The sequence below is a fragment of the Hyaena hyaena genome, unplaced genomic scaffold (genome assembly GCF_003009895.1).
Source record: "Hyaena hyaena isolate Hyena2069 unplaced genomic scaffold, ASM300989v1 scaffold_89, whole genome shotgun sequence".
Taxonomy (NCBI): Eukaryota; Metazoa; Chordata; class Mammalia; order Carnivora; family Hyaenidae; genus Hyaena; species Hyaena hyaena.
The window spans coordinates 1,128,345-1,154,433 of NW_024080719.1; the positions used below are offsets into that span (position 1 = coordinate 1,128,345).

At 37.4% G+C, this 26,089-nt stretch overlaps 1 protein-coding gene across 3 annotated transcripts in view; it reads right to left on the reverse strand.

Moving 5' to 3' along the window:
* Positions 1–1,961: 1,961 nt before the first annotated feature.
* The window catches only part of SH3D19 (SH3 domain containing 19), a 52,294-nt gene continuing 28,166 nt past the window's right edge, over positions 1,962–26,089 (reverse strand). The window contains exons 10-20 of one of the 3 annotated variants that reach the window (XM_039234364.1): positions 26,017–26,085; positions 25,711–25,851; positions 18,589–18,670; positions 16,851–16,981; positions 14,749–14,807; positions 12,660–12,862; positions 11,687–11,739; positions 8,953–9,139; positions 8,442–8,539; positions 5,116–5,234; positions 1,962–2,253 (exon numbers count right to left, since the gene is read on the reverse strand). In XM_039234364.1, coding sequence (XP_039090295.1) covers positions 5,118–5,234; positions 8,442–8,539; positions 8,953–9,139; positions 11,687–11,739; positions 12,660–12,862; positions 14,749–14,807; positions 16,851–16,981; positions 18,589–18,670; positions 25,711–25,851; positions 26,017–26,085 — 1,140 coding nt within the window. In that variant the 3' untranslated portion in view covers positions 1,962–2,253; positions 5,116–5,117. Of the gene's footprint in view, positions 2,254–3,315; positions 5,235–8,441; positions 8,540–8,952; positions 9,140–11,686; positions 11,740–12,659; positions 12,863–14,748; positions 14,808–16,850; positions 16,982–18,588; positions 18,671–25,710; positions 25,852–26,016; positions 26,086–26,089 lie in introns of those variants that run through there. The other 2 variants (XM_039234363.1, XM_039234365.1) reach the window with 2 other exon arrangements.

Sequence of the window (26,089 nt, forward strand, 5' to 3'; positions counted from 1 at the left end):
AAGATGGCAGATTATCAACATGAACAGGAGTTTAGAAGAAGTTGATTCCAACCCTCAAAGATGACTTTTAGGGGTTCAAGACTTCACTGGAGGAAGTACCTACAGATGTGGTGGAAACAGCAAGAGAACTAGAATTGGAAGTGGAGCCTGAAGATGTGCTTGAATTGCTGCGATCTCACGATACAACTTGAACAGATCAGGAGTTGCTTCTTGTAGACGAATTAAGTGGGTCTTGAGATGGAAGCTACATCTGGTGAAGAGGCTATGAAAACTGCTGAAATAACAAAAACTCTAGAACATTCTGAAAACTTAGTTGATAAAGCGGTAGAAAGTTCTTCTGTGGATAAAATGCTATCACATGCTACAGAGAAATCGTTCATGAAAGGAAGAGTCAATGGATGTGGGAAAGCTCACTATGGTCTTATTTTAAGAAACTGCAACAACCACCCAGACCTTGAGCAGCCACCACCCTCAGTAGTCAGCAGCTATCAAGACTGAGGCAAAAGGATTATGACTTGCTGGAAGCTCAGATGATGGTTAACATTTTTTAGCAATAGAGCATTTTTTAAAATGTTTTATTTATTTCTGAGAGAGAGAGAGACACAGCGTGAGCAGGAGAGGGTCAGAGAGAGGCAGATACATAATCTGAAGCAGGCTCCAGGCTCTGAGCTAGCTGTCAGCACAGAGCCCGATGTGGGGCTCGAACCCACGAACCATGAGATCATGACCTGAGCTAAAGTCGGACACTTAACTGACTGAGCCACCCAGGCTCCCCAGGAATAAAGCACTTTTAAATTAAGGTATATACATTGTTTTTTAGACATACTGCTATTGTACACTTAATAAACTACCGTATAGTGTACACATAACTTCTATATGCACCGATAAACCAAAATATTCATTCAACTTGGTTTATCATGATATTCACTTTATTGCAGTGGTATGGAACTGAACCTCCAGTATCACTGAGGTATGCCTGTATAGAATAGTCTTAGGTAGAGTATTGAATTAAAGGGTTAGTTAAATTCTCTGATACTCTTTGGACGTAACAACTCTGCTCCTCACAGCTGGCTACTTGAGACCAAAGGGAACAATGTGGTGGGCTTCAGTGGTCCTCTGAGTCAGGGCTCTATTAAATAAAAACCTTAGATATGACCAACGAAATAAATGACACTGCTCTTTTTATTCTAATTGTAAAGCAGAACTAAATATAGGTCACTATTTTGGTATGAAGACTATCAGCTGATTTCTGTTAAAAGAGGAGAGACGACCAAAGGTAATTTTCCTTTCTGAATTCTGAACTTGAATTCTTACTTTTCCTGAAAAATGTTTCATGAGTTATTGCCTAATTTACAGTATTTGAGGATAAATTAACAATCCATGGCTTACATTCAATTAAGATTCCTTTTAAAAAATTCCGGAATGTATTCCAGACTCAGATACAAATTTATTATCTTAACAGTGTCCGAGTTAATCTGTTAGACTCCAAAATACAACAGTGTTTTGCACTACATGTGCATGAAAAGCTAGGTTTAGGAATTGTTGCTGTTACCAAGAGCACAGCCCTATAGTCACACATTTTCGTGATCTGATGTTTCAGGAATTCATATATTCTCTACTAACCTGAAAAGGAATCCCCATTAATGGATCAATTTATGTTTGAGTTTCTGGGTAACATCAATATAAATTGTGTACATAAAATTGAGAAGCTAAGCAGAAATTTTTTTTTCCTTAGAGGAAATAAATATAAGGCTTTGTTCTCTGCAACTCATTCTAATCATAAGCATTATATCTGAGAAGTTATGTTTTTTTTAAAGTTTATTTATTTATTTTGAGAGAGAGAATCCCAAGCAGGCTACTCACTGGCAGTGTGGAGCCCAACGTGGGGCTGGAACTCATGAACCATGAGATCATGACATGAGTCAAAACCAAGAGTTGGATGCTTAACCGAATGAGCTCCCCAGGGGCCCCATCTGAAAAGTTATGTTTGCAGAACAATAAAACAGATCAAATCTACTTGTTTAATGTATCATGTTAGCACAATAAAAGGAAAAAAGTACTCAACTGGAAGTCACTAGGTTTCACTTTAGGCTCTGCCATACCTGTATGACCTTAGGCAAATCATTTAATCTCTGTAGGTTGAGAGCTCTGGTCTGCACTCTTCAGTGGTTTAACAGGATGAGCTTGCAATTAGGAAAGAGGCCCCTAGATGGTGCTGTTGTTCTGACTTAGGCTTTGTATTTTTTTTTCCCTCTATAATTACAATGAAGTAAAAAGGCGTAGGTTAGAAAACGATTTCCTATTAGTTTTGAAAAACATTCACTGTTAAGTATTCAAAATGGCATTGAATTATGAATCATATGGACCAGGTACATTTGGCATTAATTGAAAGGAATAAACTATTAAGGATTATAACAAATATTCCCTTATAATTAGCTCAAATATCCATCACTATTTCTCTAGGTATATTTATCTAAGCTTAAGAAACTGAATAAAAACGAAACAATTATTGTTAAAAAGAGTATTGATGTATAATAAATCATACAGAAAAATATTTTGTGTTTTTCAAATGCTAGTTCTAACAATAAATCTTGATAAATGCATGGATTGTTTTTCACTATAAATGTTTCAGGCTGTATTTAAAACCTGTGATTTCCATGAGTCCAATGACATATATATCATATTACCCCTCCATCTATGTAAACGAGGGCATCTTAAAAAAAAAAAACTTTCTTGAAGTATTTCCAAAGGAAAAGAAAAATGTATTAAATGACTTCTCTAGTTTCAGTCCACGAAAGAAAAAGGATTTGAAGATTCTAGTTTGAGTAGGCTTGGATGTTCAATATTAGGTTTCATCTAAAATTACTGAAAGGAAAAAGTATATTCCTATTTTTTTCCCTATGAAATTCACTGAGTATAAAGATTATGTTCAATCAATATAGAGAACAAGGAAATACCTATGAAAACCCATACTGAGCAATATTCTGGCTTCTTGTCAGTTGATTGGGTAATAAACGGCAAGCAAAAACGGTGTCATGAAGGAATGAAATGATAGAAAACTGTGAATTTTGTTTCAATACAGATTTTTGTCTATGAATTAAGGAGAAAAAATATTGGATCTTGGTGGATCTGAGATAGTATTTGCTATATGTGAAAGCTTTCCATCTAATCAACCAATGTACCAATCATTCAACCAACCAACCAACCAACCTTTACTGAGCCTACATGGTGCAAAGGGCTGGAGATACAAAGGTAACATCTCCATTCTCAAAAAACTCAGTCTGGTATAAGAAAAGGACTTTTTAAAAGTTCAGCTCAGTTTATTAAAGTGTCAAGTAGATTTACAACTATTGCACTTATCATTCTGCTAACACAAGGCCAAAATTTAAGAGGAATATTTTTCTCCAATAAAGCTAAGCTTTCATGATCTTTGATATATGATGTTAAAATTACACAGGCAAAATAACACACCCCTGTCCTATTCCAGACACATCCCTCACTTCCTTGTTGTTGTGCAACTTGCTACAAAAAAATTTAGTTGAGATAATGCTAAGTCATTCTTTTCTCATAAAATTACTCTTGAGTGAAATTAGACAAAAGTTTTCTTTATACTGTCCTCTTTAACCAAAATGTAAGAAAAAAGAGCTCCCATATTCCCAAATCATTTGTAACCATGTAACTAGAAGACGAATTTCCATCAAAGACAAAGTAAAACATCTCTTCCCTTACAGAATCCCACATGGTGTTCACATAATGGTTTGACAACTGATTGCCTAACTTTTTGGACAATGGGAAATCATAACAAACGCTAAACAGTGGCCTAGTATATGAATTCTTCTCAAAAATAGAAGAAAGTCATGAACATTGTTGGGCAAGTGTTTTATATTTCCAATGAAATTCTATTCCATTGATCTATTTGGAAGATTGTCTTCGACCTATTTGGCTTAAGCCCATAAACTGTAATTGATTCAGTCACATAAAGAACCACTTTTATCTTAAGTCTGGAATGCAATAACAAATGGATAGCAGGAAAGTGGTTTTTTATTTACTCTAATAAGTTGTGCAGGGATGAGCTGGGGGAAAAAAACTGAAATAACTATTAGCCTTTGGTCTTCTTAAATTACTTTCCATTCTGATTACAGTGGGAAGAAATGAGCTGTGGGGGGTTGGTGTTTTCTGTCTTATTAGTTGCTCTGTATTCTGAGATATAATGCAATTCATAATGTACTACTATAACAAGACAGTTTTTATATATTACTGGGGTAACACAAAGAAAATGAATTTTTCTTTGGGTACCAGTAATTGTCAAAAGAATGATTGCAGATTCAGAAAATGTGCTTTATAATAACCCTGTTAACATAAAATATACATGGGAGAGAGAAGGTATGGCAGGTACATGGAATGGTTGGTTAGTTATATCAGCAAGGCATTTCAAGATGGTTTTGGTTCTTTTGACTAAGATACATCAAATTTTAACTCCCCTTAAATCCTTGGACAAAGGGGAAATTCTTAGTAACATAAGGAGCATTTGATGAGCACAAGCTGATTCACCACATGCTTTTAAAGGCTCCAACGAGTTAATAAACTGCCTCACCTGAGGCAGAGATATGCCCTGGTAATAAGGATAATGAGCTTAAGTGGTTAGAATTAATCTGAATACCAACAATGAAATTGAGATTACGAACCATGTCCTGATAGTTACAGCATGGAGTATATCAAATGTCCTCCTTTTAAACTAAAGTAAAAAATGGAAGAAGCATAGTTAATTTCCTTGTGCTGATGAAAGGATGTCCAAGTGCAACTTCTGATGTAAGCCTCCCCATGCTGCCATGTCACCTGACACTCTCCCCAGGGGAAGTGTCTGTCTGCCTTGCTAATCCTGCTTGATGTCTTCCTTCATAGAACATCAAGGTTTGTTCCTGGGTTTCCATGTACATGTTTCTACTGTGAATGAAAGGTGACTACAAAATCATATTCTGCTTTCAGAAAATTCTAGTGTACCATGTACAGCATAGATATTTCATTCAATTTAAAAAAATAGTGCAAAAACATATCTGATAGTCAAAGTGATAGTTCAAGTGAGTTCTTGTGCTGAAGAACACAGTCAAGCTTCACCTTTAGCTGACTTGTAAAAACTGAACATAGTTTTTGGGAAATATTCCAGATTTTCCCATTAGTTCTCCACTCATCCAGTCATCATCTACAGATTCCAGCTCTGTTATGATGTCTCCAGCCTGTAAGAAGACAAAATTTGGAAATAATGATTAGTTTCTGTTGAGAATAAGTATGGTAGCAGCCTACCTGGACAGGCATGGTTAACCTCCTCTTTATGTAACTCACTGATCCTGATTTGCCCAGAGGATTAAATGATGCACCACAAAGATGATCTATACCTTATGACACCATTTACATGCATGCCACTTCTCCTCAGAGCCTGTTCTTTTGCCTTTATCACCCTTGCTGCATTATTATTTTCCTGCTTTCATTTTGTACCCTCACCCCAATTACTCCTAACCTAAATTCTTCTTTAATAACAGTACTAGCTGTCATATATATTATATATATATTTTTTCTCACGTAACAATTATTTATTGAGCACCTACCATGTGTCAGACACTGTTCTGAGCATTATGGATACAACAATGAAAAAAGACCTAATTTTAAAGTAGGGGGGCAAATAAATAAGCTGGCAGAAGAGGACAGACAGTGTGGGATTGACTTCTCATTAGGAAAGTCAGGGAATGCCCCAATGAAGGTGACATTTAAACAGAGATTTGGAGGTAAAAGAGTAAGCCCTATGCTTACAATAGGTCATATCCTACCTTAGGTGTATTTCATAGCAATTAACTCATTTAAATAACACTGCATCCTAGAGGTGCTTACTAATTAATATTGTGCCATTTTAAAGAGAGATCATTAAAGACTTCTGTATTTTAAAGAGAAGGAACCTGAAGCCCAGAGAGATTATATAGTTTCCTCAGTGTTGTGTATCTAGTTAGTGGCAGAGACAGGATTCCAATCTAGTGCAATCCTGAATTGCTAACTACTGGGCAACACGGCCACCACATCTTACAGTGGACTTTTTACTTTGAAAGGCTTTTACTATAATTGCCTTTTCCAAACATCCTGAGCATTTTGGACTCTACATTTATTCTTCCACATAATGGTATTCTCCTCTACCGTTTAGTCTATGCTTCCACGCTTCTGTGGCTTCACAATCAAATTTACATTCTTTCCTGTCTTGAAAGAGCTCCCTGACTCAGAACACTGATTTACCCTCATCAGGTTAGTCAAAGGGGCTATATGTCTTATTCATGTGAGAATTATAATTCCTCAACAGATGAGGACATAATTTTTACAATTATCTCCTGAAACTCTTTTGTTCTTTATGGATTCTAACCATTTCTTAGAATCTGGATTTAAGATTCTATAATGGTTCAAGATGACCCTGGCTACTTTTAAGAAGATCTTTATCAGGCTAAATGGATTTTATTTGTAGCACTAGTACACTGCCCTCTGGAAAAATGGTTTGATTTAAGGCCTTTCTTTATGGAAAATGGAAAGGAAAAGTGCTGACTATCAAATGTCATTAATTTACTTTACTCTGCCAAAATCTGTAAAAATTTTGGCTGCTCAAAGTTTGTATTATAAATAAGTTCCTTCTGGTTCCTAAATTATAGCATAATAGTTGAATGAAACTTTTTTTTTCCCCCTCTGATCTATACCACGTCTGTTTTCTGATGGCTAGCACAATTTCTTTTTCAAAAAAAAGTTCTGCGAATATTCTGTGAATATTTAATAAAATATTAATAATTAACAATACTGACAGCCGTGCAGAATTCCTTAACTAATATAACTCTAGAACTACCTTGCTTTCAGTCAGACATTTGTAAAATGGAGACGACCTATTTTCTAGAGGATACGATGAAGTCTGTTATTATTCTGACATTAACTAACATCTATATACTTTTCCAAACATTTGGATTTTAAGGACCAAGAAATTAAGAGGGGGGAAAAAAGGAACTGATACAGAGTTGCCAAACTGTAATTCTGCACTAAGAAATAGCTATTATTTATGGACATTTAATAAAAGAAATGACATTTTATTTTATTTTATTTTATTTTAATTTTTAATTTATTTTTAGGAGAGAGAGAGACAGCGTGAGCAGGGGAGGGTCAGAGAGAGGACTAAGCCACCCAGGTGCCCCAGAAATGACATTATTTTAAAAAGAAATGACATTTTAATATGAAAAAGAAAGAAGAAATTCTCAGAGTGGAAAACTCCGTAATGAAACAGGAAAGCCAGCAACTTTACACAGACTTTATCTCTGCATGCCCCTTACTCCATGACTCCCCAAGATCCCTGTTTTGTTTTAGGTATGTGTGGGGGCAGCCACTGTTTCAAGTCTCATCTCGTCCAATCACTCCTCCCTATTGCAGCCCTGCCTCTGGCTGCATATCTCCAATGATGGAGAATTTCCCTGCGTCTGACACAGGCTGCTCAGACAGCAACTGCTACCACACCCCTCCTCCTTCTTAGAACAACAGTTCTGCATGCTGTCCTCTGACCATGGTCCAGTATAGGCTGGGGAAAGAGGATCATGGAAATACTCCGTTTTTACTCAAACAAACAAACAAACAAACAAAAAAGAAGAGGCACTTCTTCAGTAAAGTAAGATTACATTTTAGGCTTAAAAAAATAAAAAGCTTTTGCAAAGAAGCTTAACCTTTTGGGATCATTTCCCCAAATTCAGTGTCTTTGTGGACAAGACTCCAGTGTCTCAGGGACACTGCTGTAGCTGCCAACAGCAGTAAGTACCATCTGATTTCAAAGACCTGACAGCAGCAGGCTGCCAAGGCCATGCAGAGAGCCATCCTTTTCTAGGGATGAATGAAAACTCCTATATTGTGGGGCACCTGGGTGGCTTAGTCGGTTAAGCGTCCGACTTTCGCTTAGGTCATGATCTCGCGGTTCGTGGGTTCGAGCCCCGCGTCGGGCTCTGTGCTGACTGCCAGCTCAGAGCCTGCAGCCTGCTTCAGTCTGTGACTCCCTCTCTCTCTGACCCTCCCCTGCTCACGCTGTCTCTCACTCTCTCTCCTAGAAATAAATAAAACATTAAAAAATTTAAAAAAATTAAAAAAAAGAAAAAAAAGAAAACTCCTATATTGTTGAGGTCGGATGTTATAAGGCCTAGGAATAAGGAAGTCATTGGGGATTATAGGGCTATCAAAGTAGGAAGGTTTTAAGTACCTAAACACCTTGCTGATAATTTAAATGTGCCTTATTCACCTCTCTAATTCCATGCATTAGAATTAGGGTCTGAGATCTGTTCATTCTTAGGTAATGATCAATACTCCACCCAAATGTTTCACCCTTGAGTAGAAGACACTTCAAAATTCAGAGCTATTTAATGTGGTTAAAGATAGATACACATTCTGACCTTAAAGGAAAGCTCATCTTCATTCTCCCCTTGGAAATCATATAAGGCTTTGGCCTTCTTCCCTTTCAATGCTAAAGCAGACATACTCTTTGCCTCAGCTGTGAAGACACCAAAATTCAAATATATATAGAATGACATTAGACTAAGACACAAATCAAACATTTTACGAACCCCCCCACCCCCCGACCCTGCTTCTCATTCTCAAGACAAAATAATTTCAATTAATTTTGAATTTATTTAACTTGCAAAAAGGTGATGTTTTCTTAGCAGGAAAAAAATACATTTAGTAGACAAAATTAGCCACTATTAAGTGAAGGCATTTTTGTCCTCCCCTCCCCCCATAATGCCAACAAAGTATATGAAGGGAGTCTCCATAAATTTATGAATCAACTCTTTCAAATGTAGGCAAACAAGTTAAACTGAGCATAGCCAGAGGGAAAAGGAATACATATCATTTCAAAGGCCTTGGGTTCCCCTTAGAGAGTAACAGTCATTTCTGTAGTTGTCACACCTGGGCAGGGCCGCACAAAGACTGCCGGGAAGATCCCCTCCTTGTCACGCAGTCTGCCTTTGTACCAGTCAGAGTCCACATGCTCAAGGATCAGGATCCGGTCTCCCCTCTTGAAGGCTAAGTCTTCACTGGTCTCTGCTGTAAAACTGTGAAGTGCTTCACACCATTCTCCAGAAAGACTATTATCCTGTTACAAACCAGAAGTTTGGTGAGGAATGTGAGATTTTATTTGACATTGATTTCTACAAAGCTTTAAAGGTAGTGGGGGAAAAAAGCTAAGGGGTCATAAGATTTCAAAGCCTGAAGGCTTCTTTAAATCACCCAACATTTTATGTTGCTACCGACTTTCAGAAATAAAAGTGTCCAGTAACGTTTTTCTTAAGAATATAATTCTAAATAACAGATATGATGGGATTTGTAACTTTTCTGCTTTTAAGGTATAGATACAGTGCTTAACAAAAACTTTTTTCTAATTGTTACATTAAAAATATAAGGTAAAAGCATATAGTATTTTTGACACTATTGAGAAAATTCTGGTGAAGCACATAATTTTCAGTGAAGCTCTTCTTTACCTAAATTATGAGCAGGCTGTTCATCCCAGGTCTTTACCTGATTCAGAGGCTATCAGGTTCCATAGCAAGGGACTTCATTAATTCATATTTTTAATTTTATGAGGTGTAGTTAGCTCTAAGGCTGGCAGGGTAATGACCCAAATGTGGTGGGTATGATGGAATGCTCCAACAAGAGTGCTTTTACCCCAAACACATCAGAAGAAGGTTTCTCTCTGAAAAAAGGTGTCTCTGCTAAGTCAAGATGGGAACCCCGTGTTTGAGGAGCTCAAGCAGGGAGGAGAGGATAATGCTAAGGCAAAGGGTTGGAGCTAGAGAGGCCTAGGTTCCAGACCCAGCCTCAGGTTCAACTTAAGTGCTGCTGGAGGATTAAATGAGATCACGTACGTAGCACACTTGGCACAGTGCCTTACCCATCTTAAGTTTGCAACAATTGATGGCTTGTAATACAAAAACAAAAAACATGAAGGCAGCAATGTGAACCTTTCCTTTTGGAGAACTGTAGTCACCTTTTTCCCTGTTTATCAGTGGGTGGGGATGAAAGAATTTAGAGACACAAAGCCCAACTATCAGTGACATTTTGACAAACAATGACAATAAGAAGGCTTATTCTTCTAAAATATGTTGCAAAAAACAATGGAAGTCATCCACATTCCTATTCAGTTTAGACACTTCTGAAGTCATGCTATGTACTGTAGAGTTTTTAAGCCATTTTCTCTCTCTCCCCTTATACAAATAATACAAATGTTCCTAAACATTTGGCAAGTTTGAAAATGTATAAAAAAGTAGGGGGGGGGAACCCACCCACACAGATAATCTTACCACCTAAAGGCAACTGCATGTTAACAGATATATTTCCTTGTAGTCTTTTTATGCTATATATTCAAATTCCCTATGACATATATTTTCCTCCCATGACATTTATATTATAAAATCTAGTATTTGTGGCCTCAGAACATTCTCCTAATAATGGTCATATTTAGATTGCTTCCGATTTTCTCCTATTATAAAAACACCACTATGACCATCTTTGTGATTAAAATCTTGCCTCACTTTTTATCCTTTTCTTAGAGTGAGAAACAGTAATAATGTAATAATTTGTACTTTCTCTTTTTTTAAGATTTTTTTATTTTGAGAGAGACAGTGTGAGCAGGGAAGGGGCTGAGAAAAGTGGAGAGAGAATATCAATCAGGCTCTGCAGCACCAGTGCAGAGTCCTACCCGTGGCTCCATCTCACAGACCATGAGGTCATGGCTGGAGCTGGAGTCAAGAGGTGGATGCTTAACTGACTGAGCCACCCAGGTGGTCCCTGTACTTCCTCTTTTTCAGCATTAATATACTTACTTGCTTAGTGTTGAGTTATACTGAATCTCTGTTAACTGGATAGATTAAATGGTATTTATTGCTGCTTTACAAGGTATTTCTTTGATTACTAATAAGGTTAAAATTTTTTTTTAATGTTTATTCATTTTTGAGAGACAGAGAGATATAACACAAGTGGGGGAGGGGCAGAGAGAGAAGGGGACCGAGGATCCGAAGCAGTCTTTCCGCTGGAAATCAGCCCCATAAACTGTAAATAAACTCATAAACTAAACTCATAAACTTAACTCATAAATTGTAAGACTGTGACCTAAGCTGAAGTCAGACACTCAACCAACTAAGCCATGCAGGTGCCCCAGTTAAAACTTTTTTTAATATCAGGGTGCCAGGGTGGCTCAGCTGGTTAAGTATCCGACTTCGGCTCTGGTCATGACCTTACCATTCCTGAGGTTAAGCCCTGTGTCAGGCTGTGCTAACAGCTCAGAGCCTAGAGCCTGCTTCAGATTCTGTCTCCCTCTCTCCCTGCCCCTCCCCCACTCTCACTCTCTCTCTCAAAACTAAACATTTAAAAAAATTTTTTAAGTAATATCAGTCACTTATAGTATATCTTTTGTGAATATCCAATCATGTCTCTTTCTTTGTTTTCTATCAGCATTTGCATATCTTTCTAACCCATATGCATGAGCGCTATTATACAGATTAAAGGTATTACCAGTTTATTTCAAACATTTGCTACATGAATTGAAAAATGGTTTATAACATTTTCTCTTGATAATTATGATTTTAATATTCTTCCAAGAGTTGAAGCTTGGCTTTCACTACAGTTACCTATTCAAGTAGCCTACCTGAGAATTTGCACCAGAATCTTCTTTTTTGGTCTTGGGTGGTTTCTTTGTGCCTACATTAAAAAAAAAAAAAAAAAAAAAAAGTTAAAACTTCAGATGTAAAGACAGTGTACTAATTTGGGGAAAAACCACAGAGAGAGAATAAAAAGTCTGGGACTCTAGACCAGTCTCTTCATGTAATGACTAACTTTGGTACCATCCTCTCTGGGTCTATTTCATTTACTGTAAAATGAAGGAGGATACACACACTAGTTATACTAGAAAGTCCACTTCTGTTTAAAAGTCTATGATTTCTTGGGGTGCCTGGGTGGCTCAGTCGGTTAAGCGTCCGACTTCGGCTCAGGTCATGATCTCACAGTTTGTGGGTTCAAGCCCCACGTCGGGCTCTGTGCTGACAGCTAGCTCAGAGCCTGGAGCCTGTTTCAGGTTCTGTGTCTCCCTCTCTCTCTCTGACCCTCCCCTGCTCATGCTGTCTCTCTCTCTCAGAAATAAATTAAAAAACATTAAAAAAAGTCTGTGATTTCTTGCCATTTTTGATATGAAGCTATTGCTAATGACCTAAAACACCAAAACTAGATCTTCGTGAGAGAGATTACCACAACAATGACTATCCCAATAATAACTAGTACCATTTAAAAATCATTTTTCTTTCTACTTTAAAAAGTTTGGATTATTAAGCAGCTTAAGTATTATCCTATTTAAAAAAAAATTTTTGTATGTTTATTTTTGAGAGAGAGAGAGCAAATGGGAGGGGCAGAGAAAGAGGGAGACAGAGGATCCGAAGTAGGCTCTGTACTGACAACAGAGAGCCCGATGTGAGGCTCAAACTAGCGAATCACAAGATCATGATCTGAGCTGAAGAGGGATGCTTAAACGACTGAGCCACCCAGGTGCCCCTTAAGTATTATCCTATTATTTGGTTTTGTTGAATTCGGATAGAACATAATAAAAAAACCATATTCTCTATACTCACTTAAAATATTTGCACCAGAGGTGGGATGATCCTCCACGAGTTCTACAAAGTTAAGGGGAAAAATCCCAGTTCTGTCTTGAAGTTCTCCTCTGGCCCATTCTTCATTCACATACTCCTTAAGAATAATAATTTCTCCCTCTGAGAAACTTAACTCATCCTTTTGGTCTCCAATATATTCAAACCGAGCAATACATCTTGGCCCTCTGAACAAAGAAGATCACGTTTGTAAGTTAAACTAGAGAGTACTAACTTTCAAAATGCTTTAAATCCTTAATTTCGTCTTTCAATAAATATTTATTCTGTGTTTACTGTGGAACAAGATACACTAGGCATAATTTAAAATTTTTCATGAAAAAGTATAAGCTACATTTCTAAATGATAGTCCTTTTTAGATATGAACTTATTAACTCAAAAAGGCTAGAGGAAAAAAAAAGGCTAACGTCAAGGTCACAGAGTACATGCAGAATTCAGTGTCCAGTCTACACTGGTGTATCTCTTGATCACCTTTACTTCATTACATGTCTTTGTATGCATGGGCCCCAGAAATCCATGGCTGAATCTGAACCCTCTCAATCCTAACTGCACTGAGTTCAGGAGTGCCAACCCTGAGAATCTCAGGGCAAGACAGGAAACTTCTGTGGATAAATGCAATGGGCAGCAGCTGGGCAGAGTATGGTCAATAATATGCTGAATCATCAGCGAGTTATCTATAGAGAGAAATGGTCTTCACAACTGGAAGGTTTGAAGAAAATAGAAACCGGGCAAATTATAACAATTTTATACCTAACACTGTTGTTTTAAAGATGATTTCTGTACCACTTTTAAAAAGGCTTCACTTCTGATTATGAGAACAATCCTTTAATGATCTGCAACTGTGACTGAAGATAAAAGTAGAGATAAAATTTTATCTCCCAAAGGCATGATTTAATACCAAACTTTCGATTTAAGGCTTTAGAGAGGAAGTTTCAATGGCAACAGTCTAGAAGAGATGCAATTGCCTGAAGAGAAAAGGTTGGTACGGCACCAATCAAAGTCTGATTTAAATCAGGTCAATGGATCAATGGCTGTGAAGGCCCACTTTAAATTCAACCTGCTGACACAGTAAACACTGCTTAAAAATAGGACAAAAAATGAACTTGAAGTAGAATTCAACTACTGTGGCATCAGAGGTTCTTATTTGTGGTAACCTTTGCATTTATTTTTTGAAGTCCTCGGGGGAGCATCTCCTTATGTCTGACCTATTCAAAGACAGGTTTACAGTCTTCAGCAGGTAGTGAATTCCACTAATTTGCTAATTTAACTGGAATATAAAGTTGCAATGTGGTAGTGTTTTAAATCACAATGGAGTTACAGTGGTGTGTAAAAGGGCATATAAATTCATGGAAAGGTTTTCAGACATAAAGGAAGACCCCTCCAACTTAACTCTTCCTTTACTTTCTTCTAGTTCCTCTTAAAAACAATACAACATGCCTAGCAATTTTTGTAGGGTTCGCATTTCTATAAGGCTAAAATATTTTCTGTAGCAAAAATATCTGAACTTTCTAAAAACCTGTTGGTAGATAAACACCAGAAGCCCCCCACCCCCCGCCCAAAAAAAAAATGCACTGGATAATGCAACTGTGCCTGCTCAAGCTCAGGCCAGGCTGTAGGAAACTCTAGGAGAGATAGTCTATGGCTGTCTATGTGTCTATATGTCCTGCATGACAGAGTGCTGTTCATGCCAGCGTCTATCAACATGTCACATTTTCATCAGAATTTTAATCCACTATGGCTTTTTATTTTTATTCATTTATTTTAAAAAAAGAATTCACTCATAAGTAATCTCTACATCCAACATGGGGCTCAAACTTAACCCTGAGGACCAAGAATCACATGCTCTACCAACTGAGCCAGCCAGCCCCCCAGCCCTCCAAAAAAAGCCTTGTTTCAGGCTTTTTAAACAAGCAAAATTTTCCTCTTAATTACAAAGACACACTGAGAATGTGAATGATCACACATCTGAAGTGTTTAAGTTTGGTAATTCTTTATGATATAAATGAAATGCTTGCCTCCTTTGCATTTGGTGCAAAAGAACATAATTAAAACTTACTTAACACAATGAGATGACACGGATTCTCTTTTCCCATTTCCTCCTTCAGGAACATCAATCTGTGAAGACAAAGTTAAGGCAATAATTGCATGTTTTCAGATTTTTGTTAGATAAATTTAAGGCTAAGTACTTAACGAAATATGTGATTGAAATTAACCAGTTTAGCTAGGTATTAAGCTGATGAAGTAGTACCTGTGGTACTAAAAGGTAAGAAATTCAGAATTTGGGTTTTGAAAAAATTTATAACTGGGGATATAACCTTCCTTGAATAGTCAATCAATCCTCTTACTTGCCAGAATAAGCACATTAATATCATCCTACCCTGGACTGAGTTTTCTCTCTCACACGTTCACTAAGTTGAAAACATCAGATGAGGACGACTTGAGACAGAAACTAGGCAGCAAGCATTCACACACTACCACACATATTCCAAGTGCTGGCAGAATTCTGCAATACTTTGTGACCCTCCCAAATAACATTTTAATCAAACTTGTAGATGTCTTCTATTTTCATTAACTCTGGAACATTTTAATTTCCTTCAGTGTGTATAAGGAAGGAAGAAAGGAATTAGTACTCAGTGAGCATCTACTAAGTGGCAAGTACTTTATAGAATACTTTATTTACAGGGCTCAGCAGAGCTGGGTTGTAATAAAATATTGACCATAATGCACTGTGTCTGAAAACTACTTAAGTTTTAGAGCTATATATTAAATAAATCAACAGCCTTCTTGATAAATTCTAAAAGTTTTAAAACAATTTTTTAAACCTGTGGGTTTAGAAATAACACTTATACCAATAATGTGGCAGATTCAGTGTGATTGATTTCAGTGTGGTAATTGTGCTTTTTAAAGTACTGCTACATTTGGGCAGAAGAGAAATGAGGACGAGTGCTAAAACTAACATTATTCTTAATATTAATTTAGAGAATGTGGTTAGATTGTCCAAAGAATCAAGGCATATATAAACTAGACAATTTTTAAGACACACATTTTATAATCAAGAGATTCAAGCTCATTTATATTTGAAAAAATACAGGTTTTCAGTTACATTTGTTTTCTAAGTTTCTGATGTAATGGAAAATCATTGGCTTTTTTCCCCCTCAACTAAGCTGTTAATGCTCAATGATTTAAGTTTTATTGATATTTTCCAGTATCAATAAGTTACATCAGAGACAGAGTCATAGTCTTCCTATTGATATAAATGTTTAAGTGGCATTCTGATATTATCTCCATATTTCCCAGCCACCTGGGCTTAGCACTTAGGGCTCTATAACATGGGCTCACATAACTGTAGGCTGTGAGGGTGTAAAAATTCTGACATTTAATTAATTTTTTGAAATTATTAAATGAAACATCATTAATGGTCCACTACCCCCAATGAAAGTACTTTAGTATTCTCAAATCTAATTTTTATTTAAGATGGAAATAAATGGGAATGGAAAGGATGAAAGAAACCAAAAGTGAAATGTACTCCAAAGAAAAGTTGGCACGGTAACCTCTGGGGACATTCTTTCAGGATTATCCAGTGACATTTAATTATTGTTTACTAAATGTTTCAAAGAATTAATATATATCCTTTAGTGCTTATCCACCCTCCACGTTGGTTCATTAGTTGACCTGCAGTCATTTTTCACCTTAGGATTTCAGACAGCATTTAGGCATTAATATAATTATAATATAATATATTAAAATTAATCCATAAAATATAATATAATAAAATTAATCATTGCCTAGCTGAACCTTTATTTTTTTTTAATTTTCCAAATACCAAAGGGATCAATGGAAAAGAGAGAATTAGAATATAAGAATCTAGGCTTTGGGGCACCTAGGTGACTCAGTCAGTTAAGTGTCCAACTCTTGATTTTGGTTCAGGTCATCATCTCATGGTTTGTGGGTTCAAGCCCTACATGGGGCTCTGCACTGACATTGTGTAGCCTGCTTGGGATTCCCTCTCTCCTCCCTCTGTCTTTGCCCCAGCCTCCTCAAAAATAAATAAATAAACTTAAAAAAAGAAAAATAATCTAGGCTTCTGTTTTTTTCCACAGCAAGTCACATAGAACCCACCAAACATATGACCAATTTAAACAAGCACTACCCACTTACAATTACTTTGACGTAGTTGGCAGGAAATATACCAGTCTGGTTTCCACATCTCCCTCTATACCAATCTGTGTCTATTTTTTCCAGAAGATAAACAATTTCTCCAGAAGTGAGGTGCAAATCATCAACTTGCTCTGTAACATAAAATTGTAATTATGTATGATGAATTCTCTTGGTTGCAGATTTGATTAAAGCAGCACACAAAGTAGCTTTTAATTCTGTCCACTGAGGCAGAATATTCTATTGATTTTGAGAACAGATTATACCAATCAAATTGACCTAAAAACTATAATATATTCTTCATGGGGGGATATTGTTATTATGAGCTTCCTTTTTAAAGGCCAAATTAGATGTATTTACCATGCACCGATTGATAGAAGATGGTTAAAAAAACTACTGTGTTGGCCAATAGTTCCTACTAGGCCAATACAAACCCTTTGCTAAATACATATTGAACAATGAAAGATTTTATAGACACATATAATATTATTTTCAATCATGCTTAAAAATCATTTCAATTTTAAAATATTAACTAAGGGACTAATACAGCTCCTTAGTAGGTACATGTACTCACACTAAAATAAGAATCAGTCTACCAAGTAGATCAAAAGAAGTTTTAAATAAATCATGAGTTTATTCGTAGTGGCACCTGGGTGGCTCAGTTGGTTGAGCATCCATTCAGCTCAGGTCATGATCCCAGGGTCATGGGATTGAGCCACATGTTGGTGGGCTCTGCACTAAGTGTGGAGCTTTCTGGGGATTCTCTCTCTCTCCCTCTCTCTCTACCTCCTCAAAATAAATAAACCTTTAAAAAAAAGTAGTTTATTTGTAGCCTTGGATATAAAAGGTATTTAAAAATTGGTTACAAAAAATGTGTATTTTCATCACATAAGTAATAGCTAAGCTACATTTTGCAATTCTTGGGAGAAAATTATTTCACTTATTTTTTTTTAATGTTTTATTTATTTCTAGGAGAGAGAGAGAGACAGAGTGAGCAGGGGAGGGTCAGAGAGAGAGGGAGTCACAGACTGAAACAGGCTCCAGGCTCTGAGCTGGCAGTCAGCACAGAGCCTGACGCGGGACTTGAACCCATGAACCGCGAGATCATGACCTAAGCGAAAGTCAGACGCTTAACCGACTAAGCCACCCAGGCACCCCTTCACTTTTTAAATTAGAATTATTTTCATTATGGGGCACCTGGGTGGCTCAGTTGGTTGAGCATCTGACTTTGGCTCCAATCATGATCTCATTGTTTGGGAGTTTGAACCCTGAATCAAATTGGGCTTCCTGCTATCAATATACAGCCTACTTGTGATCCCTTGTCCCCCTCTCTCTGCCTCTCCCCCACTCATGCTCTCACTCTCAAAAATAAACATTTAAAAAAAAAAGAATTTCATTATACTTGTTAACTGGTATGCATTTAAATACATGGTTTTTAAAGAGTTAAAGTCTGCAATTGGTAGGCAATTCACTCTTTGTTCATTGCAAGGGAATCCCTCCACTCCCAGGCCTTTCTGTCTCCCCCAACTCTTTCTCTCTCATGGGGGGTTTCAAAGGCAAGGAAATGCAGCTAAGCTCTGTGGAACGGTTCGGTATTAATGACCCATCAGGAAGCATGGTGAGAGGTAAGATGACCAATCTCTTTTGGCACAGAAGATAAAGATGTCCTCGAGAGGTTAACTCAGGGAAGATGTCTGCTCAAGGATCCTAAGGCTCTACCACTTATTATTTATGTGCTTACCTGCTGGGAAATCATGAAGAACAACAGCATGAGGGGCACTATTGTCAACAGGCTTGTGAGCATGGCTTGGATGGCTTGGATCCTTAGGGAGAAAAACAGGGCTGTGAATGAAGTGTGCACGATGCATGCTGGATTTGCTATTCACTTTGAGACCATTTTTTTTTCTCATTAGAATCCTCTTGACATAATTACATTCTGAGTAAAAGATGCAAACCACATAGTTGAGCCAAACAAGGAAATCATTATCAAGTTGAAAAGACATGTGTCCTTGCCAAGGGAGGACAAAAGTAACTCTCAATTATGATATCCCCGAGCATTTTTTTAAAACCAAGGGAGTAATTAAAAAAGAATTTACTTTTTTTTTGTTTTTCAATCATCTGGTACCATTCTACCCTGAAGTAGTGTTTTCTTGACCTGTGTACCTTGCTAGGGTTGGATTTTCTTTAAACTGTTATCAGTACTATACCCCAAGAACAGAACCTTCAAAGTTGAGTCTTCATTAAAATGGTAAAAGAAGAAAGCTCTGCAATTTATACTCTTGTCTTTCATAATGAAAAGAGTTAATGACTTCCACAAAAGTATAATTCACAAAAAGTAAAATCCATTACATTTATTACCACTTTACTGAAAGCTTTCTCTAATTTGAAGGCCAACACTACGTCCCATGCCTGGCCTAGATTTTCTATTTAATCTAAATGGTTTATTCAACAGTAATTTTAACTACATTAGCAAAGAGAATTCAATATTCTCTACCCATTTAGCCAACTTCCTAGATTGGCTAAGGAGGAGAGTAAAGTTGAAGAGTGACCTTTTCTCACTGATAAGCAATCGTTACTCTTAGTTTTTAAAAATTAATTTTCTTTTTAAAAATTTTATTGAAACTCTAGCTAGTTAACATACAGTGCAATATTGGTTTCAGGAGAAGTTAGTGATTTATCAGTTACATGCAACACCCAGTGCTCATCACAACTACCCTACTTGATATCCATCACCCATCTAGCCCATCCCCCACCCACCTCCCTCCAACAACCCTCCCACTTTGTCCTCTATCTTTAAGAGTCCTCATAGTTTGTTTCCCCATTTCTTTTTCCCCTCTCCCATACGTTCATCTGCTTTGTTTCTTAAATTCCACATGAGTGAAATCATATGGTATCTGTCTTTCTCTGACTGACCTCTTTCACTCAGCATGATACACTCTAGCTCCATCCATGTCACTGCAAATGGCAAGATTTCATTCTCTCTGATGGGTGAGTAATATTCCATTGTGTATATATGCCACTCCTTCTTTATCTATTCATCAGTTGATGGACATCTGAGATCTCTCCATAGCTTGGCTATTGTTGACAATGCTGCTATAAACATCAGGGTGCATGTATCCCTTCAAATCTGTATTTTTCTATCCTTTGGGTAAATGCCTAGTTGTGCAACTGCTGGGTCGTATGTAGGGTAGTTCTACTTTTAGGTTTTTGAGAAACCTCCATACTGTTCTCCAGAGTGGTTGTGCCAGTTTGCATTCCCACCAACAGTGGGTTCCCTTTTCTTCACATCCTCACCAACACCTGTTGTTTCTTGTATTGTTAATTTTAGCCATTCTGACAGGTGTGAGCTGGTACCTCATCGTGGTTTTGATTTGTATTTTCCTGATGATGAGCGATGTTGAACATCTTTTCATGTGTCTGTTAGCCATCTGGATTTCTTCGGAGAAGTTTTTATTCATATCTTCTGCCCATTTCTTAACTGGACTATGTATTTATTGGGGTGTTGAGTTTGCTGAGCTCTTTACAGATTTTAGATACTAACCCTTTATCAGGTATATCCTTTGTACATATTCTCCCATTCTGTAGGCTGCCTTTTGGTTTTGGTAATTGTTTCCTTCACTTCACAGAAGCTTTCTATCTTGATAAAGTTCTGATAGTTCACATCTGCTTTTGTTTCCCTTGCCTCTGGCAATGTGTCTAGTAAGAAGTTGCTATAGCCAAGTTGTTTTACCTGCCTGTGTTGTTCTCTAGGATTTGAATGGTTTCCTCACATTTATGTTCTGTATCCATTTTTAATTTATTTTTGTATCTGGTGTAAAAAAGGGGTCCAGTTTCATTCTTCTGCATGTTGCTACCCAGTTTTCTCAACACCATTTGTTGAAGAGACTGTCTTTTTTCCACTGTATATTCTTTCCTGCTTTGTCAAAGATTAGTTGATCATATAGTTGTGAATCCATTTCTGGGTTTTCTATTCTGTTACACTGATCCATGTGTCTGTTTTTGTGCAGTACCATACTGCCTTGATGACTACAGCTTTATAATGTAGCTTGAAATCCTGAATCACTATTATTCTTAGTTTTATTTAATATGAACAGATAGGCTTATTCTCTTCCTCTTCCTCCTCACCATCTAATTTGACTAAAAGATATTATTTGCACTTATAACTCAAAACTCGTCAACACTGGCAAACCTGTGAATTAAATGAAGGCAGGGGCATGCTATATTCTCTCAAGTTAGGTAAAGAGAAATACTAACTTAGGTAAAAACCATAATGGTTAATGGCAGTTCACTACAGTAGCTTGCCAAAGTAACCCTGACAATTCTCTTAGAGGCTGCTCAGTATTTTTCTCTAAATAAATGAGCATGATGGGAAGTTCAGGATTGTGGAAAGGAACCATGAAATATTTGCAGTCTGGAGGGGCTTTAAAAATTATTTACATAATTTATTATATGTGTGTATATGTCATTTTTCATTTTTTCCCCCTGATTTACATCTGTGGAAAAAGGAATGACTATTCAGTAAATGGTGTTAGGCTAGAGGGCTATCTGTTTGGAAAAAATGAAGTCACAGGCCTACCCAACACCAAGCACAAACATGAATCTTCAAATGGCCCAACAATCTGAATGTAACTAAGCCTGAGAGGATAGAACCGGTGGGACAGTAACTTGAGCCTCCCAGTCAGTTTCCCTTCTCTATCTTCAATGCATGGATAGATCCAACAAGGCTGTTCATCACCCTGGCCTGGCAGCTGTAGGGCAAGAGAACAGGCTACACAGCATTGGCCATAAGGGGTCAGTACAACTTGGACCCCACCATTAGGGTGGATGTCTCATAGGCAAATTGAATATATTTCAAAGCTCTTTCTTTTTAAAAAATTTTTTAAAATGTTTTGTTTCTTTATTTTTGAGAGACCCGGACAAAGCACAAGTGGGGGAGGGGCACAGATGGAGACACAGAATCCAAAGCAGGCTCCAGGCTATGAGAAAAGAGCCCAATGCAGGGCTTGAACTCATGAATGGAGGGATCATGACTGGAGCCAAAGTTGGACACTCAATGGACTGAGCCACCCAGGGGTCCCCTCAAAGCTCTTTCTAATAGGACCATAATTACAGATACAAAATAAAAACTGTTAAGGCTGTTTATTCTCTATGCGTTACTCACCAGGGTAAACACCTTATATGCAGTAATTCGCTCTTTTAAGTTTTTAAACATCTTTGAGATATAACTCACATGCCATAAAATCCATCCACTTGAAGTGTATATAGTTTTAGCAAATTCACAAGATTGTGCAACTATCACCACAATCTAAGCGCAGAACATTTTTATCTCTGAAAGGACACACCCTGCCCATTAGCAGTCATTCCCTCTGCACTCTCTCCATAGCCCTAGGCAATCACTAACCTACTTTCTGGATTTACCTATTGTGGACTTTTATATAAATGGAATCATACAATAAATCAATTCTAAAAATATCCCTGTGGAGTTATCTGAACTATTTTCTACATTAAAAAAATGAAGTTCCTATGGAGCGCCTGGATGACTCAGTTGGTCGAAAGTCCAGATCTTGATTTCAGATCAGGTCATGATCTCAGGGTCATGGGATCAAGCAAGCCCTGCTTCGGGCTCTGCACCAGCAGTGCAGAACCTTAACTTTCTCTCTCCCTCTCCCTGACTCGCTCTCTCTCTAAAATTAAAAAAAGTTTGGAGAGGTTCAGTAACTGCCTAGAGTGATGTACAGTGAACTGAAACCCAGCTCCCTGAAACATAAATCTGTGCTCACAACCAGGCACTAAGTAACAATCTCCCACTTCCCCTATGATTTCACAGGCTCAACTTCAACTGATAATGTTCAATATTTTCTGTTTACTAAGGAACCTCAACTGATAATGTTCAATATTTTTGTTTACTAAGGCAGGGGAAAGTATAACTCATCTTTAGAAATCTGTATCTTAAAACTAGGCTTACAAGTAGGTTAAGTTTTATTTTTCTAAAAAATGTAATACTAGCCATCAACCCAGAGTTTTCTAAAGGAGGCTTCATTATGGTATCAGCAGTAGTTGGACAATGGAGGCCAGATGTCTTCAAGTCTATGGTATAAGAGGAAGGAAAGTAATGTTTAAAGTGGAAAACCTTTGAACTATTATAAAAAGAGCAACTTCTAATTCTTTTAGCTTCTTTTCATTGAGGAAAAGTTTTTGGCACTGCCACTCCCACTGTCACCCATCAGTGTGTTCTGAGAGAGGAAGGATGGCTGTGACAGATGGATAATGCTGTATCAAAACAGAGAAAATGAGTAATAGGAGAACTTTCCTGTGTGGCCTAAAGTTAGAATATCAGATTCCTAGCTGTGACTAGTTTAACACATATCTTCTCTGCTCTCCAAGACACAATTTTTTTTTTTTACAGTTTATTGTCAAATTAGTTTCCACATAACACTCAGTGCTCATCCCCACAAGTGCCCTCCTCCATGCCCATCCCTCCTCCCCCCAACATCCATCAGTCCTCAGTTTTTGTCAGCATTCAAGAGTCTCTCATGGTTTGCCTCTCTCCCTTTCCCCCACCATTTCCCCCCTTCTTCTCCCCCTTGTTCCTCCGTCAAGTTCCTCCTAATCCTCCTATACGTGCAAACATATGATATTTGTCCTTCTCTGCCTGACTTATTTCGCTCAGCATAACACCCTCAAGGTCCATCCATGTTGCTACACATGGCCAGATTTCATTGTTTCTCATTGCCATGTAGTATTCCATGGTATAGATAAACCACATCTTCTTGATCCATTCATCTGTTGATGGACACTTAGGCTCTTTCCATGTTTTAGCTATTGTGGAGAGTGCTGCTATGAACATTGGGGTACATGTGCTCCTATGCCTCAGCATTTCTGTATCCCTTGGGTAAATTCCTAGCAGTGCTATTGCTGGGTCATAGGGGAGTTCTATTGTTAGTTTCCTGAGGAACCTCCACACTGTTTTCCAGAGGGGCTGTACCAGTTTACATTCCCACCAACAGTGTAGGAGGGTGCCCGTTTCTCCACATCCTCGCCAGCATCTAGAGTTCTCTGATTTGCTCATTTTAGCCACTCTGACTGGCGTGAGGTGGTATCTCAGTGTGGTTTTGATTTGTATTTCCCTGATGAGGAGGGATGCTGAGCATCGTTTCATGTGTCTGTTGGCCATCTGGATGTCCTCTTTGGAGAAGTGTCTGTTCATGTCTTCTGCCCATTTCTTCACTGGGTTGTTTGTTTTTCGGGCGTGTAGTTTGGTGAGTTCCTTATAGATTCTGGATATTAACCCTTTATCTGATATGTCATTTGCAACTATCTTTTCCCATTCCGTTGGTTGCCTATTAATTTTCTGGGTTGTTTCCTTGGCTGTGCAGAAGCTTTTAATCTTGATGAGGTCCCAACAGTTTATTTTTGCTCTTGATTCCCTTGCTTTTGGGGATGTGTCAAGTAAGAAGTTGCTGCGGTGGAGGTCAAGGAGGTTGTTTCCTGCTTTCTCCTCTAGGGTGTTGATAGTTTCCTGTCTCACGTTCAGGTCCTTTATCCATTTTGAGTTGATTTTTGTGCATGGTGTGAGAAAATGATCTAGTTTCATTCTTCTGCATGTTGCTGTCCAGTTCTCCCAACACCATCTGTTAAAAAGGCTGTCTTTTTTCCATTGGATATTCTTTCCTGCTTTGTCAAAGATCAGTTGGCTGTATACTTTTGGGTCCACTTCTGAGTTCTCAATTCTGTTCCATTGGTCTATGTGTCTGTTTTTGTGCCAATACCATACTGTCTTGAGGATGACAGCTTTGTAGTAGAGGCTAAAGTCTGGGATAGTGATACCTCCCGTTTTGGTTTTATTTTTCAGTATTACTTTGGCTATTCTGGGTCTTTTGTGGTTCCATACAAATTTTTGGATAGTTTCTTCTAGTTTTGAGAAGTATGCTGGTGCAATTTTGATTGGAACTGCATTGAATGTGTAGAGTGCTTTGGGTAGTAATGACATCTTAACTATATTTATTCTTCCTATCCATGAGCATGGAATGTTTTTCCATTTCTTTGTGTCCAAGACACAAATTTTTAAGTTTCTTGGCAAAATTCAAAAGATAAATTGCCTTCTAAGAAGAAAGAATTGGACTAGATTATGAATACTAGGATGAATAGCAAACCAAATACTTTACTTGGGTTAAATGATTGGTGGGTATTATTTTTTATGTTTGTCACATTAACTAACAGATAGTGAAAATTAAACTGGATAACTAAAGAAGCTCTTTTACGAATATGCCTCTATAAATTATTCAATGCTATTTTCTTTGCTAAACAAATGACCTTCGATAATCATTGCATTCTCCCAGGCTCCACAAATTTGTTAGGCCTAAACTGTGACTTTAGGCTGTTGCATTACATTTCATTTCATTATTTTGAGCTATGATCAGAGAAATGAGGTTTACTCTAAGCTTAAATCTTAAAGGGAAGTGCTTTTTAATGTCAGACTTAGCATTTATAGGCCCCCTTTTAAAATAATTATCCATTCTGCTAGGAAACTAATCTCGGGCACTTTGGTAAACATGTTTACATTATTAAAAAAAAGCTCTCACAGTTGAATATTAATGACTGAGTGCTCTGGCTGCTGTAACTCAGCATGCTATGAAGAAGAAGGCAATGCATGGTAGTCATTCTGTGTATCAAAGTGATTAGCATGGCAGGGGCAAGTCTTTTGGAAGTAATTTATTCTTAAAATGAAATAAAATGCTACTGTAATTTTTACTCTGGTTAAAATAAACGTGCTAATAAAAACCTGAGGATGAGATATAATTAATAGTTCTATGAAATGTGCTGCCATGTGTGATATGATGGCTGTGCAATATTAATTCCTTACATTTGGTCTGCTTCTAAGATGCTCATCAAGTGGGGTGATAATCTTTAGCTGAGACAGGTGAACTCTGCCAATATCTTCTCCCTTTTGGCATTCCAAGTAATTATTTTCTGCCTGCTTCAGCATCACAAGTACGTCCCCACGCTGTAAGGCATAATATCACACTCTGAAGCAATTATTATTTAATAAAACATTATTACTTTTTTCACATTTTAATCTTTGGAGCCTAAAGCATTTAATAATGTGTAAAGCAGTAACAGAGGACAGTGATTTTTTACTTTAGTCAGTAAAGAAAGAGCTCTACTTTACCTTACAAGAGAGCTCTCCAGGGTTTTGGGAGACAATGTCTTCATTGGCAATTCCATGAGGCACAGATAGCTTA